At 44.1% G+C, this 18,689-nt stretch overlaps 1 protein-coding gene across 1 annotated transcript in view; it reads left to right on the forward strand.

The window, feature by feature from the left end:
* The window catches only part of PHEX (phosphate regulating endopeptidase homolog X-linked), a 204,100-nt gene that overhangs the window by 50,935 nt on the left and 134,476 nt on the right, over window positions 1–18,689 (forward strand). The window contains exons 8-11 of the mRNA XM_032330228.1: window positions 2,281–2,364; window positions 3,502–3,647; window positions 12,571–12,664; window positions 15,080–15,208. Coding sequence (XP_032186119.1) covers window positions 2,281–2,364; window positions 3,502–3,647; window positions 12,571–12,664; window positions 15,080–15,208 — 453 coding nt within the window. The remainder of the gene's footprint in view (window positions 1–2,280; window positions 2,365–3,501; window positions 3,648–12,570; window positions 12,665–15,079; window positions 15,209–18,689) is intronic.

Raw genomic sequence — 18,689 nt, forward strand, 5'->3', positions numbered from 1 at the left:
CTGTTCACCCTTCCTAATTCTGGATATACAGTTGGATGAAGAAAGTGTAGAGGACATGCTCGTAAGCATTGTTTAGCGACCATTCTGGTGCTTCCTTGTACCTAACCCTGTTTTTTATTCTTTTCTTGCCCCACTTAAATGTCATTATGGCACATGCTCAGTTCTTTGTAAGTTGCCTTAAGTTCAGGCTCAGGGTAGAGACCCAAGAACAAACTTGAGGGCAAATAATGAGAAATTCTCACAGGTTTAACTTTGTTCCGAACGTAACTTCTTTGGTAGAAGAACCAAAGTGCAAAATCCCTGTCTATTCTTAGGACCAGAGGGAACAAATGAAACCCTTAGTTGGATGTGAGTCCAGGTGTTGCTTGGTTTTGTGCTTGATGAGGTGGTGGGAGGGTGTTGAGGTATGAAGTAAGGATGATTGATAAGGGTCAGGAGGAAGTAGTTTCTCTCAGCTGCAGTGATGTACATGCATACATCGCTCTAAACTCTTACTTGCGGAGCAGAAAGTTCGTTCATGCATGTCACCTTTGAAGGCTGTGTGAACACTGCTGCAGATGTTCTGGAGTCAAAGACCGGGCCTCTGAGCCATGTCTAGAGGCCATCTGGATTCCCTTCCCAGGCAAATAGGAGACCCAGAGCTCTAATTTGGACTGAAGCTCTGGTGTAGCGGGGGGAGGCCTTGCCCTGAGCCAGGGATTTGGACCAAAAAGGGAACTAAAAACAGCTGGGCTGAGGCAAGACTGGGAATTGTTGAGAGGCTAAATGAAGTGACAAATCCATGCGGTGGTGGTGGGGGGGGAACGTAGTTGGCAGGGAGCTGAAAACAGCTCTGAGGCCAAAGGGCTTCAATCTGGGGCTGTGAGCCCTAGTGGGGGAGGGAGGAGTATGGATATTCTCTGAGGCAATGATTCAGATAGAGCCAGGAAGCTTTTTGAAAGATTCATGAACTCTCTCCTGTGGAGGGTGAGGGGGGAGAAGCCGAGGGCACTGAAGCATAGAAAAGAGGGGGCAGATGTCCGTCACTCAGCCCTGTGGGACTTCTGTCTTCAAGAATCTGTGGTGCACGGATTTTTGGCCAGCCGGTAACTCTTACTTCCATGTTTTATACCCCTAGGCCATTCAAAATTAGTGGAACACGTAGTACTAGGGAAACTTCTGAAGCTAGAGAGACAGGACAGCCTAGCCAAGCACAAAAACGTCCTTGGAAATATAGCCATGTAAGTGTGCATTTAACCAATACCAGCTAGAGAGAAGTGTTCACAAAGGGAGGGCACACTGATCGAGTGGCCCTTGTGACTGGAGCCAAGTAGAGTTTAATTGGAAAGGCTTGACTGAGAAAATGAATTTGGGCCAAGTCTTGAATCTTAGTTCAAACTGTGGGAGTAGTGATGGTGGATGGGGGTGCCCGGGTAGGAGAGTCCTGTGTGAGGTGTGAGGTAGAAGGCGGCAAGTTTAATGCAAGGGAGCCAGAGGATGGAGGACCTTAAGAGCACGGTGTGGTTTAGGACTATGAGGAGCTCCTTCCTGTCCACAGAAGTGATTAAGATGGCCCTTGAGGAAGATAATCATTGCTACTTTTCTTTGATTCAACATAGCTTAGATTTGGTGTTGGCACAGTGGCCAGGAGCACGAGTATTAGGAATAGAAAGTGTCAAGAGTGAAGGTTGGAGATACAGGCTTGCAAATATGTGTTTGAGTGGTAACTGAACTCATTCCTCGAGCAGTGGTGACAGGGATGGGTCTCAAGGTCAGAGAAAGCAGAAGGAAGAGGGAAGGGGAGGTAATGTGATGAGCTGTTAACAGAATGATCACAGGTGGCGGCGGTATCCAGGTAGTCTAGTGCTCTTTAGTAAAAATGTGTCCCAAGGGATGAGGCATGGCCTGTGGTTCATGAGCGCTTTGGGTCCTTTTCTGGATCCCACAGGTGGAGGTGGAGTGTTTGTCTCAGTTGCGTAATCTCGGTTTGGCTGTCAGACCTGCGCCAGGAATAGACTTTTATCCATCCACATTAGAGGTGAGGAATGGATTTAGGAAGTTATTTTTGGATTGAGGGCAGTGTTTCACACTGAACGGGACAGGAAAGATTCTTTTTATTATCTTCATGTTAATTTTGCCTGAAGTGATGGCTTTTTTTTCCCTCTCTCTCCCAAGTGGAGCACTGCACCAAAATCTTGAAAAGCTTTATGATACTCGGCAGATGTTTTGGCACATGTAGAAAGTGGTCATGCATCAAGAAATGGTTCATTTGAAAAAATAACCGAAGTCTCTTTCCAACAGATAATGATTCCACATGAAAACCGAACCAGCGAGGCCATGTACAACAAAATGAACATTTCCCAGCTGAGTGCTATGATTCCCCAGGTTGGTGAAAATGATCTAGGAAATGTTATCTTAACTGGTCATTTTACAAGCGATTGTACATCCTCTGTGTATGAATTTTTGCCTTTGTGAAACCTACCATCAGTCTTAGTGGTTATCATCATGTTCGTGAGTCACCACCTAAAATATCCCCTGCCAGTGCATTAGGGTGCTTCCTCCTGTGGGGAACAGAAAACCTTTCCAAGAGTGGCTTAAAAACTTAAAGCCCATTTTCTTACATGACCGAGGTCTAGACGGAGGTGGTTGTTGGTATTGCTTTTGCTGTTGCACAGTGTTGTCAAAGAACCACGTTTGTTCTTTCCACTCCGCTCTCCTTAGTGTGCCGGCTTTTTGACCTCCCGTTTGATGACTCAGGCTTGCGAGGTGGCTACGGTAGCTCCGCATATCACGTCTGCCATCAGCCAACAAGAAAGGGGAAGGGCCAGTGATAGGTTTCTCTATTTTACCAGGAAAAAATACCAAAGCCTTTCCAGCATATTCCCAGATGTCTTCCCTTTGTGTCTTAAGTAGGACTGGGGCCTGTGGCCATCCCTGCTTACAGGGGAGGCTGCAACTGAGTAACTGGTTTTCCAGTTCAGTAGTGGATGCAGGCAAGGGAGGTTAAAAAAAAAAAAGGCTGGAAATGACTTTTGGGGTAGCCAGCTACAAATGCCAAGAGAGTGATGCTCTGGAGGGGACACATATTGTTTTCCTAGTTCCCCCCTGCATAAGTAAAGCTGCCCCAGAGGGGAGACCAGTAGCGTAGCCTGGCCTGAAGCATCCGTGTGTATCCTTGAGTGAAGAGTGCTGTGGGCTGGCGGGGTGTGAGGGCCAGCGCGAGAGGGAGAGGAGTGTGTGTTGGGGGCGTCGGGGGGGCAGCGTGGGGGGAAGGGAAAGGGCGGGAATGTGCTGTCTTCGGGCGGATGGTACAGAACGCGCGGGAAGTCTGTGATACAGGCGGTAGGTCTGGGTAGCCTGTGACCAGAAGTTTCTTTTCTAGAGCTGAGCAGTTACATCTCTAACTATCTGGTCAGAAATGACAGGCGGTGGAGCATGTTCAGTCAGCTGTCTTTGCCCTTCTCCTTGCTTACTGCCCGGAAGATGTCCCCTCACTCTGTGTTTTTCTGTCTCTCTCCTCAGTTTGACTGGCTGGGCTACATCAAGAAGGTCATCGATGTGAAACTCTACCCCGGCCTAAAAGACATTGGCCCCTCAGAGAACGTGGTCGTCCGTGTCCCGCAGTACTTTAAGGATTTGTTTAGGATATTGGGCTCTGAGAGGAAGAAGTAAGAGCTTTCTTGTGTATTTTACCATGACTTCTGTTTTTCCTTTTAAATTATCAGGCCGTCCCTCTCCCATCCTTGGAGTCCTGTTGTTAAAGAAAGTTACCTCAAAAGAGTTTTAGGGAAAATGGTGGTGCCCTTTGTGACAAATTGGCCCCAAACATTGTCTGGTGTCATTTACTTGCTATGATAGCAGCAGATACACAATGTTTCTGCACCTTATTTTTGGCCTTTCTCCGTATTTTTCTCTCTGAAAGCCTCAATTGTTTCCTACTTTTAGGAACTACTTATGTAATGATGTTATTTTCTGAGATTTCTATACGAGCATCTCTTTTTTTCCAGTTAATTCTTGGCCCTTGGCTGCTTTTTTTCCTGCTTTCTTTTCAGCAGTAAGTCACTTTGTTGCAATATAGGGAAGGACCTGTGTTGAATAAGAGTACTCTGAGAGCTGTAGAAAAATTGCACTGATGAAATAACTTCAGGCACTGTCTGGTTTTTCTTATTTCATATGTATTTTAAAGGTTTTATCTATTTATTTGAGAGAGAGAGAGCACGCGTGTGTGGCATGGGGGTGCAGTGGTGAGGAGCAGAGGGAGGGGGACAAGCAGACTCTGCGCAGAACATGACCACACGGCAGGGCTCAATCCCACGACCCTGAGATCAGGACCTGAGCCAGAATCAAGAGTGGGACACAGTGGACAATTAACTGCTTAACCTTAACTGGCTGAGCCACCCAGGCACCTTGGTTTTTCTTATTTTACTTATTTATTATTATTTTGTAAAGATTTTATTTATTTATTTGATATATATAGAGAGAGAATGAGAGAGAGAAATAGAGCAGGAGCAGGGGGAGAGACAGAGGGAGAAGCAGACTCCCTGCTGAGCAGGGAGCCCCAGTGCAGGGCGCAATCCTGGGACTCTGGGATCATGACGTGAGCCAAACAGCAGACACTCAACTGACTGAGCCACCCAGGTGCCCCGTGGTTTTTCATATTTTAAAGAATGTTTTAGAATTGGTTGCTTTGCTACTTTAGCACTATAGACAAGAAGATCCTTAAAATGTCCATGAAAGAGAATTTTATATCTTCCTGAAGCCCTTCAGATTTGACTACAGAAGATGAAGCACAGCAAGGTCAAGTAGATTTGCAAAGGCAGTTTCCTAAGCTAGTTGCCAGACCACGATTAAAAATCGTATTTTCTTATTTGGACTTAGGGCTGTCTTACCAGGAATTATGTAAAAAGAAAAAAATAAGATGCCTGCAGAAGTCCTAGGAATAAAATTTAGCTTCCATCCCTACCTAAGGAAACACTTAAACACCTTTGAAGAGCTCCTTTTCCTTTTAAGATGATATTTTATGATAAAAGCAGTATGTGTTCATTGAGGAAAGCATACAGAAAAGGGAGAGAAGAAATGATAAATTTACTTAAAATTCTACCATTTAGAGATAAGCAGCGATTCGATACAAATTTTCTAAGTGAAAATTGAATCTAGAGGTAGGTTAGTGGATGTGTGGGGGAGAGCCTTGCCCTTCAAAGTGTGCTCTGTGTCAGTATTACACTATATGGTAACTAACTAGAATTTAAATTAAAAAAAAAAACACGAAAAAAACAAAGTGTGCTCTGTAGACCAGTAACTCCAGCAGCATCACCTCAGACCCTTGGTGGAAATATTGAATCCAAGGCCCCTCCTCCACAGAGGCGGGAACAGCAGTTCTGGGGTGAGGCCCTGGAATCTGAATTTTAACAAGTGTCCCTGGAGAATCTTTCATTTAGTGCTTTTGGGGGGAATCACTGGGTTTGAAGACCGATTCATGTTTAACACCATTATGCCTAACAGTTTCCTTTGATCTTTTAAAAATATTGTTGTTCCCACTTTATAGATGAGGAAACTGAGGTAAAGTGACTTCTGCAGGACAGACTTTGAAGAGGGGGTAGAACTGAGAGTCTAAATTGGTCACCCTCATTTCTACACCCTGCCTCTGGCACACAAGTCCCTGTATTGAAAAGAGACCCTTTGCAGACAGTTCGCTGCTAGTTTTGCCCATAGTCGGTTCCCCTAGCGTTGCCTGGGTTCCAGGGTTCCAACCCATCCGGGGTTGGTCTCAGTGGGTCACGGCCTGACTGTGGCTTCCCCTCTTGTGTCGCGCCCGCTGCTGACCTGGCCGTGTTAGGCTTTTCTTTCGGAAGGAGTGGCTGTGGGGGTGGTGATACTGCCCCCCTGGCAGGCTGTGGTGCCAGGCTCACACAAAAAAACGGGAGCAACAAGACCCCCCCCCCCCGCCGCCCCGAGGTGGCGCCAGAGGCTGCACTGGCCCTTGCAGTTCAAGGGAGTAGGTGGTCGGGCCAGGGCCGTTTGGAAGGCCAAGCTGGAGGCTGCCTGTGGGGACAAGGAGTTGGTGTTCAAGGTGGAAAGGGCCTGAAGATGCCGTGATGTGCTGGGTCCTTCACGTTATGCCCGTCTCTTCCTAACTCTGTGTTGAGTGAGCTCATGTGAACAGTTGGAAATGGGAATATTCACACCACGGAAATTGGCAAATGCTACAAATCAAGTTTTTTTTTTTTCTTGGAAAGCCATTTGTGAAACATTTACTAGCACATCACTGTTTGAGAGGTGCTGCAGAGGTCCCTCCCTTTCTGTCCTTCCCTCAGCTCTCCCCCGACTCCCGACTTGCAGATGCCTCAGACAGTTGACCATCTCATTCGGTCGGAGGAGCAAAGTGGGAAGAGGGGGGAGGCTGAGGAAGGATGGGGTTAGAGAGATTTTGCTTGGGGTCTTCCTCGGGGCAAGGCCTGGCCTCATGGAGATCGTCTGCATCAGTACTCTCTCTCTCTCTCTTTCTTTTCTTTCTTTTTTTCAGCAGGCTGGCTGAAAGCAAACCGTTGGAGATTTATCCAAGCCTCTGATCTTTTCTGTCTTCAGTTTTATTTTAATACAAAGCAAGCACAATGTACATTAAAGTGAGATGATTCTCGTTGGACATATGCTTGCAGAGGCTTGCGTGGAAAATGTGCTGTTATGTGGACCTCTTACAGGGCTCAGTGCTGCTGAGGGTCATCTGGGGCCTTGTTGTTCAAAGTAGGACCCATGGAGACCAGTACAGGCCTGGCCTGGCAGCTTGTTAGAAATGCAGAAATCAGGCTCCACTCCAGGCCTACTGAATCATCATCTGTCATTTAGTCAGCTCTTCGGGGGGTTCATATACACACTAAAGTTTAAGAAGCACTGATCTGGGATTTAGAAATTCCTGGTTCAGCTGCGTGTGCAGAAAGAGGAGAAGATAGACTTTTCCTGGACCAGTGGTTCTCAAACCTGACAAGCATCAGCACTTCCTGAAGGGCTTATTAACATAGACTGCTCGGTCCCATCCCGCAGCTGCGATTGATGAGATCTGGGGTGAAGCCTAGGGATTTTCTAGCAAGTTCTCAGCAATGCTGAAGCTGCTGGTCCGGGGACACACTTTGAGGACCTCTGCCTTAGGTGTACATTTGAGCAGTCTCTAGGTTTTAAGAAGATCCCTTTGGCTTTTGAGAACCTTTAAGAAGAACCTGTTTGGCATTCCTCAGGTAGTTTGACTTAGAGGAGCATACGCCAGCTCTGGAATCTGAAGACCAGATATTAGTTCTGTGTTTGCCACAGACTTGCAAGTCCCTCGAACTCTGACCTTTGTTTTCTTCATCTGATAATAAGGATAATAATAACCGGCCCATCACAGTGCCATGAGGATCAGAAAAGGCACTTAATGAATGCAAACACATGCAAGCTGTCACTAATTGACAAGGGGCAGCAAGAGCCTCTGTAAACAACAACAACAACAACAACAACAACAACAACAACAACAAAAAACAACAAAACTCTTCCCAGTCAGAGGCTTTGGGAAATGAATTCATGTTGCTCTTTTAATGGTGGGTTCTCTCCTGAGATGTTTTGCTTTCCTCCGCTTTATTTATTGCCATTTGGGGAAATTACCATACTGCTGAAAATGCTTTTTGGAAAAAAAAAAAAGATATTATGTGTTATTTTCAAGGACTGTTGCTGAATATGATGTTTATTTTGTTTTTTTTTGATATATCTGAGCATTAAGTGGCAGTGATTCAGTCATTACTGTTGGATCTGTTTCTGGCCTGGTGATATTAGCACTCTGAAGCCTGGCTCCCCAGCGTTCTGTCGGCGTATTTATAACCCACCGGAGCAGCTCATCAGCGCCATTGTCTTGCTGTGCGAGCTTCCCTGCATTCCATCTTCCAGCTCTCAGAGGGCTTGTTTTGCTATCCTCTTAGCAATGCCTTGCCCATGAAGGCCTCACTCACTGTTCTTTCTTCGGACAAAGCATTTGGGGTCTTTTGACTGGCCAGGAAATCTGTGCTGAATTAGAGGCATTAATTTATCACCGTGTGGCCTGGGGAAAAGCACAGAGCCCTTGGGGTTAGACCCACTTCCGTCTGGTGTAGACTCCATCACTTAATACGCCGGGTCTCCAACTTGTTTGCACACTGAACTTAGCTGGGAGAAATTTAAACACACTTTTTTTTTTTAAAGATTTTATTTATTTATTTGACAGAGAGAGAGATCACAAGTAGGCGGAGAGTCAGGCAGAGAGAGAGAGAGAAGCAGGCTCCCGCTGAGCAAAGAGCCCGATGCGGGGCTCGATCCCAGGACACTGAGATCATGACCTGAGCCGAAGGCAGTGGCTTAATCCACTGAGCCACCCAGGCGCCCCTAAACACACTCTTTATGCTGGATCCTACCCTAGAGATTCTGATGTCGTTGCTCAGGAGTGGCCTGGGCATTTATCTGGACTTCTTAAACACCTCATGTGATCCTAGCAAGTTGGAGGTGCACTGACTATGCGGTCACGAGGAGTTCCTTAATGGTTCGGGGCCTCGAGTTTCTTTGTGTGTGAGACGGGCCCAGTAACACCTCTCCTGTAGTGGGGGTGCCCATGCTCCTCCAACCCCAGCATACGTGCCCTGCACTGCCTCTTCCGCCACCCACTGTTGGCCACTGCCGTCGGGCCCATCCTACCAGCATCCCCAGGGAGCCTGGCTTATCACTGTGCCCTTGAGGAAATAGCTTCTGAACCCCTGGAAGTGTGTCTTCTGGCCATAGACCGTTTTCTAATCTTCCCCCGTGGTTCCACCACACCTTTCAAACCCGGGAAGCCATATTTTAAGGTGGAAGAACATACTGACCTTGTGTCCCAGGCTCGCCTCCTTTGGCACTCCAGACACTGGGCTCTGTTAGCTACCTGCATTGTCTTCTGTGGGGCAGAACTTTCTGAGTATCTCTGTGAGTGATGACCCTGCTCGCCATCTTCTCCAGTAAATAAGCTATTGCTGATTAGCTTGTCCGGAGTTCATATTCCTGCCTCACACTCCTAAACCTTCCATTCTTTAGGCCTGGCTCCAATCTTGTTCCTCTCATGAGGCTGAATCTTATACCTCAGTCCGGGGTATGCTTCTTCTGGTGAAGTGTCTGGCATGTGCATCTGGGTGCTAGGGTCCGCCACGTCGTTAAGTATGCACTTAACCTTGTTTCTCCTGTTCAGCTCAAAGCTCCAGGAGATCAAGGACTGTATCTTTCTCACCTTTCCATCTCCCCAGCACCTAGAACTAGTAGCACATATCTAGGTGGTCAAGATGTGCTGAATGAGTGAAAGAAAGTACTTATACTTCCTTTCGTGCACCTAAAATATATTTCTTCAAGTAAAAAACCCAATTATATGAGCAAATGGAAATCTGAAGTTCTGTGTGCCCCAGCGAGCCCCTTCACTCTCTGAATGTAGGTGCCGGACTCCTATTTCTTTATTATATTCAGGGCATCTGGAATGATGGTTGGCCAACGGGAAGTGCTCAGCAAACACTTCTTGCTCAAGAATACAAATGTGAACTGAGAAGATCCAAAGGAGTGAACTACAACTACATATTTACCATAGTAGGCCGAAACGTAGTAGGCCGGATGTCGCTGCTGAGAGTGTTGTCTCTGAGGGGGAAGTATGCATACCTCAGCGTGGTCCACTGGGTCTGAGAAGAAAATTAGAGAATTTTTGTGTATCTTCATTTTTTTTTCCACTGAAAAGAGAATTAGGCTCGGTTGAGTCCTATATAGATGGTCATGGATCCTTCATTTGATCTGTATGGCGCACATGAGAGGGAGGACACCATCACCCTCACGGGTTTGTCTTCAGTTGGTACATTGAGAAAATAATCTCAAGCTGTTTACTTTATACCTGTATATTAATGAATTGTTTCAAGTGGTTTAACCCCCACAGAATGGACAATCAGCTTAAAAAATTCTTGTAGAGAATCAGGAATCAAAGCTATTACTCATAATGTAAGAACAAAGTGAACATCAGGAAAATGGCAGGAGTGAACCCTCTGCCAGTCTAGTGCGCTATCTTGGTTAGCCAGATGACAAGGTAAGAAACAATGGTGGTCTGGGACGCCTGGGTGGCTCAGTTGGTTAAGCAGCTGCCTTCAGCTTAGGTCATGATCCCAGCGTCCTGGAATCGAGTCCCACATCGGGCTCCTTGCTTGGCAGGGAGCCTGCTTCTCCCTCTGCCTCTGCCTGCCACTCTGTCTGCCTGTGCTCACTCTTGCTCCTCTCTCTCTGACAAATAAATAAATAAAATATTAAAAAAAAAACCCAATGGTGGTCTAACCAGATCTGACCAGGATATGTTCAAAATGTTTTGAAATAATCAGGAACATTCTATGAAATAGGATTTGTATCCACTGTTACTGTTGTAGTAACCCAATCCTATGTGGATAATGTGTCTTGAAGAATTAACTAATAGTGTTTGGGCTTTTAAAAATATCTTTGTTTCATTTTATCTTTTGAAACTCCAATTTCTGTATTTGTTAAAAGCATTCCTAATATGTTAGTACATTAGTATATCTCTATATAAGTTAAAATAGCTGTACAAATACTGGGTGAATACACTGGAATGTATTTAATTGCTGAGAGTGTACATTCACTGGGTTAGAGTACTATGCAAATGAGAATTGGTTGTTCTGTCTTATTTTATTTTATTTTTAAAGATTTTATTTATTCATTTGACACAGAGAGCGAGGGGGCGCACAAGTCGGGAGAGCAGCAGAGTGAGAGGGAGAAGCAGGCTCCCCACCAAGCAGGGAGCCCAGTGTGCGACTCGATCCCAGGATCCTGGGACCATGACCCAAGCTGAAGGCAGCCAGCCGCCCAACCGATTGAGCCACCCAGGAGTCCCTCCCCCCTTTTAAAAATTAACATACAATGTATTATTTGTTTCAGGGGTATAGGTCTATGAATCATCAGTCTTACACAGTTCACAGCACTCACCATAGCACACACCCTCCCGAATGTCCATCACCCAGCCACCCTATCCCCTTCCACGCCCCCAGCAGCCCTCAGTTCCTTTCATGAGATTAAGAGTCTTTTATGGTTTGTCTCCCTCCCCGGTCCCATCTTGTTTCATTTTTTTCCCATCCCTGCCCCGCCATGACCCACCACCCTGCCTCTCAAATTTCTCATATCAGAGAGATCATATGATAATAGTCCTTTTCTGATTGACTTATTTTGCTTAGCATACATTCTAGTTCCATCCATGTTGTTGCAAAGGCAAGATTTCATTTCTTTTAATGGCTGCATAGTATTCCGTCACATATATATTTTATCACATATCACATGTATCTTTATCCATTCATCTGTTGATGGACATCTAGATTCTTTCCATAGTTTGGCTATTGTGGACATTGGTGCTATAAACATTCGGGTGCCAATGCCCCTTTGGATCACGATATTTGTATCTTCAGGTTAAATACCCAGTAGTGCGATTGCTGGGTTTTAGGGTAAGAGAGTTGATTTTTCTTAATGGGCCAGATGCCATCTTCATGTCACATGGATCTAACATGGCTGGATGACCCAAAAGCCATCACAGGAATGTGTATTATTTATTTATTTGACAGAGAGAGAGCACAAGTAGACAGAGAGACAGGCAGAGAGAGAGAGAGAGAGAGAGAGAGGAAAGCAGGCTCTCCACTCAGCAGAGAGCCCGATGCGGGACTCGATCCCAGGACCCTGAGATCATGACCTGAGCCGAAGGCAGTGGCTTAACCCACTGAGCCACCCAGGCGCCCCAGGAATGTGTATTATTAGCCACCATGGTAATGGCGCCACTGCGAGGGGATGGGTCATTAAAAATTCATCGTCACTATTGAGTTAGAAATTAGATCACACATCCTTCTGAGGTCAGGACATCTTTTGCTTATAGAAAAAGGCAACAGTTAACAAAAGGTAATGGGTTTTTAAAAATATCTGTTATGGGCACTACATGAGTATATGGGCTTGTTCATATGTTTGGAAATAATGACAATAAAAAATCTGGAATTTACTCTTTATTAAGGGTTTTTACTTACTTGAACCTCACAGTAAACCTATAAGTTAGTGATCATCCTCGTTGTATGATAAGAAACCATAAAATCAGCAAGTTTAAGTGACAAACTCAAGCACATATAAGTATAGAATCAGGGTGCAAATCTAGATAATTGGTATTGGCCAATATATTAATGTTTGTTCCCAAAAGTAAGAATTCATCTGCATTTTTGAGGTCACCTAATAATTCCAGTGTATGGACAGTTTCTAGATAGAAAAGTCTAGGCTCAACAATGGATTCCATGACCTGAGAGGGAAAGCAAAACGTTGACGCTTAAGGCCTCGGGCTGGAATCTTCATTTCATCTCCCTGTTTTAAGTGGTGAAAAGCAAGCCAGTTTTGGTTGAGCTTATTGACACTGTATCATCTTATATCATTTCTCAAGTGCAAGTTCTACAGTTTTCTATGAGCAGAGGTCCCTCCGTGGAGCTTGGCAAGCAGTTTTCCCCAGGGTGTTCTGTGGAGTATCAGGTATCAACCTAATTGTAATAAATGCACATTTCTCTCTGCTAACAGGACCATTGCCAACTATTTGGTGTGGAGGATGGTTTATTCCAGAATTCCAAACCTTAGCAGGCGCTTTCAGTATAGGTGGCTTGAATTCTCACGGGTAAGTTTGAAGAAGATTGCAATGTTACATCACTGGATAACTTTACATGCTGGAACAGTCTGTATATTGACTAATCCAATAAAAATCATCTTTAGGGATGGGACAGAGGGAATTTTGCAGCCCAAACTCTACTCTTTTTTTTTTTTTTGATTTATTTCTTTTTATTAAGTGAAACCTTATGTACTGTAAACTACACCCAAGCTGTACTTTGATGAGGCCATATAAAGATATTTGGGGCAATATTTGGGACTGACATCTTGTTTTCACTCTCTCTTATCGACCTATTCCCGTTTTTCCCAGTGTTTTTAACTGGGTCACTGTAATTATAGTTCAAATGTATCTTAGTGATATATTTGTAACTATTTTTCATTTTCGGTATTATAAATATTCAAAATGAGCATAATACACATATTAGATAATAAAGTTTCATCTTAATTTAGGGGTAGAATTTTGTCTTTGTCTTGACTTTCATTCAGTCTTTGAATTTATCCTAATTCTGCTAGGCCACAGAGGCCTAAATCTAGTCTCCCCGGGGAACCCAGCTCAGCTGCCTCAAACACTTTGCTTCTTTCCCCCCTCACTTGGTTCTTTGATTTTGGCTTCACTCCCTCACTTACATAGGTATTATTTTGCCTTTGTTTCACAAACTTTTGTCTGAGTAATTTTCCCATGACTAAGGACCTAATGGTTTTCTGTTTGTTTGTTTGTTTTGCATTTTAAATATTGTGTTACTTTTAAAAGGTATTTTAAATTTGTTTTTCTCTCAACTAGAAGTGAATGACATAACAGTGCTTTCATTTAACAGATGTTTTGGTTATTAGAGAAACAGGTAAATACAGGAATTTTTGGAGGGTCATTACTATTGAGCAGTAGCACAGTTATTTTGGACACATTTTGGCTCTCAAAGTCACTAGATTATTGAGTTTTATAGAGAACATCATAAAACAGCTATATTTATTGAGGTCATATCAAAAGGTTAAGTTACAAAACAAGTAGATTTTATTTAAATATATAAATATATATTTTTATATGTGCCTATATATACATGTTCTATATATATATATGTGCATATATATATATATATATATTTATGTTTATATATATGCATGTGTATTTTTAACTCCTGTGGATCACGTAAAAGATAGTACCCACCTGCTTTTCAGCCCTACTGTGAAGCGAATAAGAGAGAACGGTGTAAGAAGTAGTGTGTGAAAATGGGCGGGTTGGGTATGAGGAGGAGATGTTTCTTCAGTGTAAAGAGCTAAATATAACATGGAGTTGCCAAAGACAGTTGTAGGATCTCCCTCTCTAGAGATTTAAAAAATACATCGATTTCTTCTGTCTGTGAGGGGTTGTGTTGCCACAAAGCGGGGGGGAAGGACAGAGCGATGGATCTAAGCATTAAGCCCGCGTCAGCCACAGCCTGGGGCTAGCGTGGTGCAGGCCACGCGGCCACCGTGCTCAGGGCCTCCCTGCCTTGCCGCTTGCCTTCAGTTTGCGTTTTGAGTGCTGAACTTCCATCCTCCAAGGTCATTTTAAACACTATTTATTTCTTTGCTTTCATCACCAAGAGTAAACCTTTGTGCCTTCCAAGTCCTGCTTTGGAACCCCCTCGCTTGTTTGTAAATGTTTTCCTATAATGACTTAATTGGGACAGATGGGAAGAACATTTTCATCCTTTTTTTTTTGACTTTGTTATGGGTGTGTCCTTTGCTAAATAAGCCTCTTGGGTTGTTCACATGGGCCGTGTTGTCCTTGGACTTGTGAGTGTACTACCCAGAGGAAAGAAACCCTTGCTGGGCAGGAACTTTGATCACCCATTGATAGTAGACCTTTCCTAGTGGAACTTCAGTTACCAATAGCTATTTTTTAAAAAGATTTTATTTATTTGTTTGACAGAGATCACAAGTAGGCAGAGAGGCAGGCGGGGTGGGGGGAGAGCAGGCTCCCTGCTGAGCAGAGAGCCCAATGCAGGGCTCGATCCCAGGACCCTGAGATCATGACCTGAGCTGAAGACAGAGGATCTAACCCACTGAGCCAGCCAGGTGCCTCTACCAATAGCTTTTAAAGGCTGTCTAGACACTTGGATGGGCCAGCATCCACTCATTTCCCTGCTAACTGAAAAAAAACTGTGCCATTCTCCTAATCCTTCATTTAATGGGGAAAATTGAAAGGAAAGAATAAATACATTATTTTCTACCATCAAAATATTTTCATTCAGTTTTAAGTCTAACTAGGAACAAGCAGAATTTATTTCTTCGTCTGATTTCATTGTCTGCTCTACCATGAGACCATGTATATGGGTTGGGGTGTGCGATGTTTTGTAGCCTGTTTTCTTCAGGTTGTGTGAATTTTTTTTTTCAGCCATAGGTTTTATCCAAGTGAACCTCAATCCGGATCAATTGTCTCCCACAGGTAATTCAGGGAACCACAACTCTATTGCCTCAATGGGACAAATGTGTAAACTTTATCGAAAGTGCCCTCCCTTATGTTGCTGGGAAAATGTTTGTGGATGTGCACTTCCAGGAAGACAAAAAGGAGATGGTAAGTTCTTCTCCCCCACTGGTAAGAGCCATGGCAATCTGCCGGGTCCAACGTGGATGTGGCCAGCAGGCCCATAGCAGCTCTGAGAGTGATGAACCTAGATAGAATAATAGTTCAACTTCAAACCTAGAATATAGTCTTGAAAGTTCAGACAACTTAGAAGTGAGAAAAGAAGCATGATGTTATGTCACCCAGTGTCTGAATTTCTCCTGTAGAAGTTAAATGTGTAAAGTCGATGCTTAGGAACAAAGAGGGCCTAGAAAATTTTATGAATAGATATTGGACTTTGTAATTACAGAAGGTAGAGCCTCTTTGTTTTAGAGATGAGGAAGCTGCAGACCCTGAGACAAAGAGATTTGTAATATATTTAATAACTATTAAATGGTTTAGAAATAGAAATAAAATGCAAGTTTTTTTTTTCTACTTATGCTGTGTTCTGGAATCTTCAGAGGTGTGACATTTATTTCAGAGACAATACTGTGTGTCTATTTTTTGTTGTTAACCTAAAAAGAAATCCTTTTATTTTGGGAATTCCTAAGCATATACAAAAATGGAGTGAGCAATGTAATGAGCTTTTCTGTACCTATGATCTGTGGTAATTTGCAGTTGCCGTAATGGCATTAATGGCCCAGCCAGATCTATCTGCTAATAAAACATGAGATTTAGTTTCATTAATTTACTCAACAAATACTTGTTGAACACCTGTTATATGCCGGGCACTGTTCTAGGCACCTGGGAAACAGCCGAGAACAGGAAAAAAGGTCCCTGACCTCATTGAGTTGACATTCTGTTGGGTGGGGGGACAGAGAAGTGTTTTGCAAGATAGTAAGGACCCTGGAAAAAAGAGAAAAGGAGATCAAGGTATAAAGGAATTGGGAATGCTATAAGGTGAGGGCGTTTGGGGCAGGTTACAGGATTCATTAGGGTGGTCAAGGAACACTTCACTGTGAGGCTGACGTTTGGCAAAGATTTGAAGGATGTGAGAGAATTAGATATGGCAGCTATCTGGGGGAAGAGTGTTCCAGACCGAAGGAAGAGCTAGTGCAAAAAGTCCTCTGGCTGGGTTGGGGCTGGAGCACTCAAACAATAGCAGGGAGGCCCATGTGGCTGGAACGGAGTGAGTAAGGGTAAGAAGTAGGCGCTGCAGTCAGAGCAATAATAGAGATGGTGGCATTTTGTAAGGTCTTACGGGCCATTGTGGATTTTTATCCTGAGCGCAGTGGGGAGCTAATATTGGCTTTTGAGAGGAGGCTTGATGTGACCTGACTTATGTTGAAAGGATCTCCTTGCTGCTGTGTTGAGAAGAGACTGAAGGGAGTCAACAGAATCAGGGAGACTAATTAAAAGACTGTTGAAAGAAAGGGGCACCTGGGGCGTTTAGTCAGTTAAGCGTCCAACTCTTGATCTCAGCTCGGGTCTTAATCTCAGGGTTGTGAGTTCAAGCCCTGCACTGCACTCCATGCTGGGTGTGGAGCCTACCTAAAACAAAACAAAACAAAACAAAAGACCATTGGAGGGACCAGGTGAGAGATGATGGTAGCTTGGACCAGTTGGTAGCAGTCGAAGTTGGGAAAAGGGGTTGGATTCTGAAGTAGAACCAACATAATTTGCTGACAGATTGAGTGAGGGATCTGAGATGAGAGCTTTGAGTCTGATTTCTTTGGAAGCATGAAGTTGCTGTTAACTGAGAAGAGGAATGCTGTGGAAACCAGATTTGGGTTTGGGAGAGATCAGGAAGTTAGTCGGGGCCATGTTGAACTTGACAGGTTATCAGACTTGCAGTTGTGAAGATGTCAAGGAGGCAGTAGGTATGAATCTTGGCTTGAGGACAGAGGTTGGGGTTCAAGGTTGGAAGAGAGAGGAGAGGGTGTGAAATAGTTGTCCAGGGGAGTGGGAGAGTGAGTAAACTGAGGAAACATGGTTACCCGGAGGCAGTAATGGTGTAGATGAGGTTGAAGGTCCTGAATGGAAAGACTCCTTACCCTCACAGTGTGTTCTTCTTCATTTGTTTCTGCTGCATGGGAGGAGAGAGTGTATTTTGAATTAGAAACTTGGATTTAGCCACGGTGGGGGTTTTTTGGTGTGCATTTTCTTTGTGATGAGTTATGGTTTATGAATGCCATGAAGCAAAATATCTAGACATAATTATAATACAGGGCAGGAAAAATAATCTCCCTCTAACCTTCCCCATTCTTGAGATCCCACTGTGGTAAAAACACAGATTAACAAGAGAAAACCAAACAAGTTTAATAAGGCATATACCTCCTGTATACAAGGGAGAGACTCAGAAAAACCGAGGAACTCCCAGAAGTGGCCCAGGCCACCACCTTAATTACCATCCCCAGCTAAGGAAAAAGAAGATGACAATACGGCGGCACAGGGGTGGGCAGGCCAGTGTTGGGAGGTTACCAGGAAAAGCACAGTAGACAAAAGATAAGGTTATTATGCAGATTTGAGTCCGTGCTCTTCTCCATTGACCAGAGCTTCTAGAGATGAGTCATCTTCCTTTTCCTGAGACAGGGAGGAAGATACCCTTGTAAGGGAGATTTCCCTCCTAAATGTTAATTTCTCTCACAAAAGGGTAGCTTTGACTCTGTTTTGAGAGGGTTCCCTGTGTCTGTAACTTCTCAAAAATAATCCGTCCCCAATAATCAGTATGCCCAAGAGATATATTCTAGGTATATTTCACTAATAATGATCTATTGTAGTCATTCAGATGAGAATATATGAGCAGCTTGGATGCAGGTGCTCAACAATCACTGATTTTAAAGGCAAACACGTAAAGTCTGTTACATCACAATATTTCAAGTAATTGGTATTATGCGCTGCCACATAGTACGAACTGTTTGGTTTTATGTGTTAATACTGTCGGGGAGGAAGAATTTCCTATACCCTTCAAAGCCCCCTTTTTTTTTTTGAAGATTTTATTTATTTGGAAGAGAGAGCGCATGTGTGCACATAAGCAGGGAAAGGGGCAGAGGGAGAAAGAATCTCAAGCAGACTCCACACCGAGCAGGGAGCCGGAAGCAGGGCTTGATCTCATGACCTTGAGATCATGACCTGAGCCAAAATCAAGAGTCCTACGATTAACCAACTGAGCCACCCAGGCTCCCTCAGGGTCCTTTTAGCTGGACAAAGAATCAATATGATATGAGATGGATCAACAGGACAAAACCAAATTTAGCTTTGTGCATATAGAGAATCCACACAGACAAGAAATTTTAAAGACTGGCACCATGAAGCTTCCATGAGCTCCTGAGCTTGGGAGAAAGGGGAGGGTGTGAAGATACAAAGGGGCAGAGGACCATTTGCAGGAAGGTGAGAGAAGATGTTTGGAAAAACGAGCTGGCCCTGCTATGCCCATAGATTACTTAGGTACAGAGGAATCTCTGTTAATAGCTCTCTTCCTCAGGCACAGGCTCGGCCTGCCGCTGTAAATGTAGGCAGCTGAAGGGGAGGTAAGGAACTTTTCCTGAATTTG

This window comes from Mustela erminea, chromosome X (genome assembly GCF_009829155.1).
Source record: "Mustela erminea isolate mMusErm1 chromosome X, mMusErm1.Pri, whole genome shotgun sequence".
Classification (NCBI taxonomy): Eukaryota; Metazoa; Chordata; class Mammalia; order Carnivora; family Mustelidae; genus Mustela; species Mustela erminea.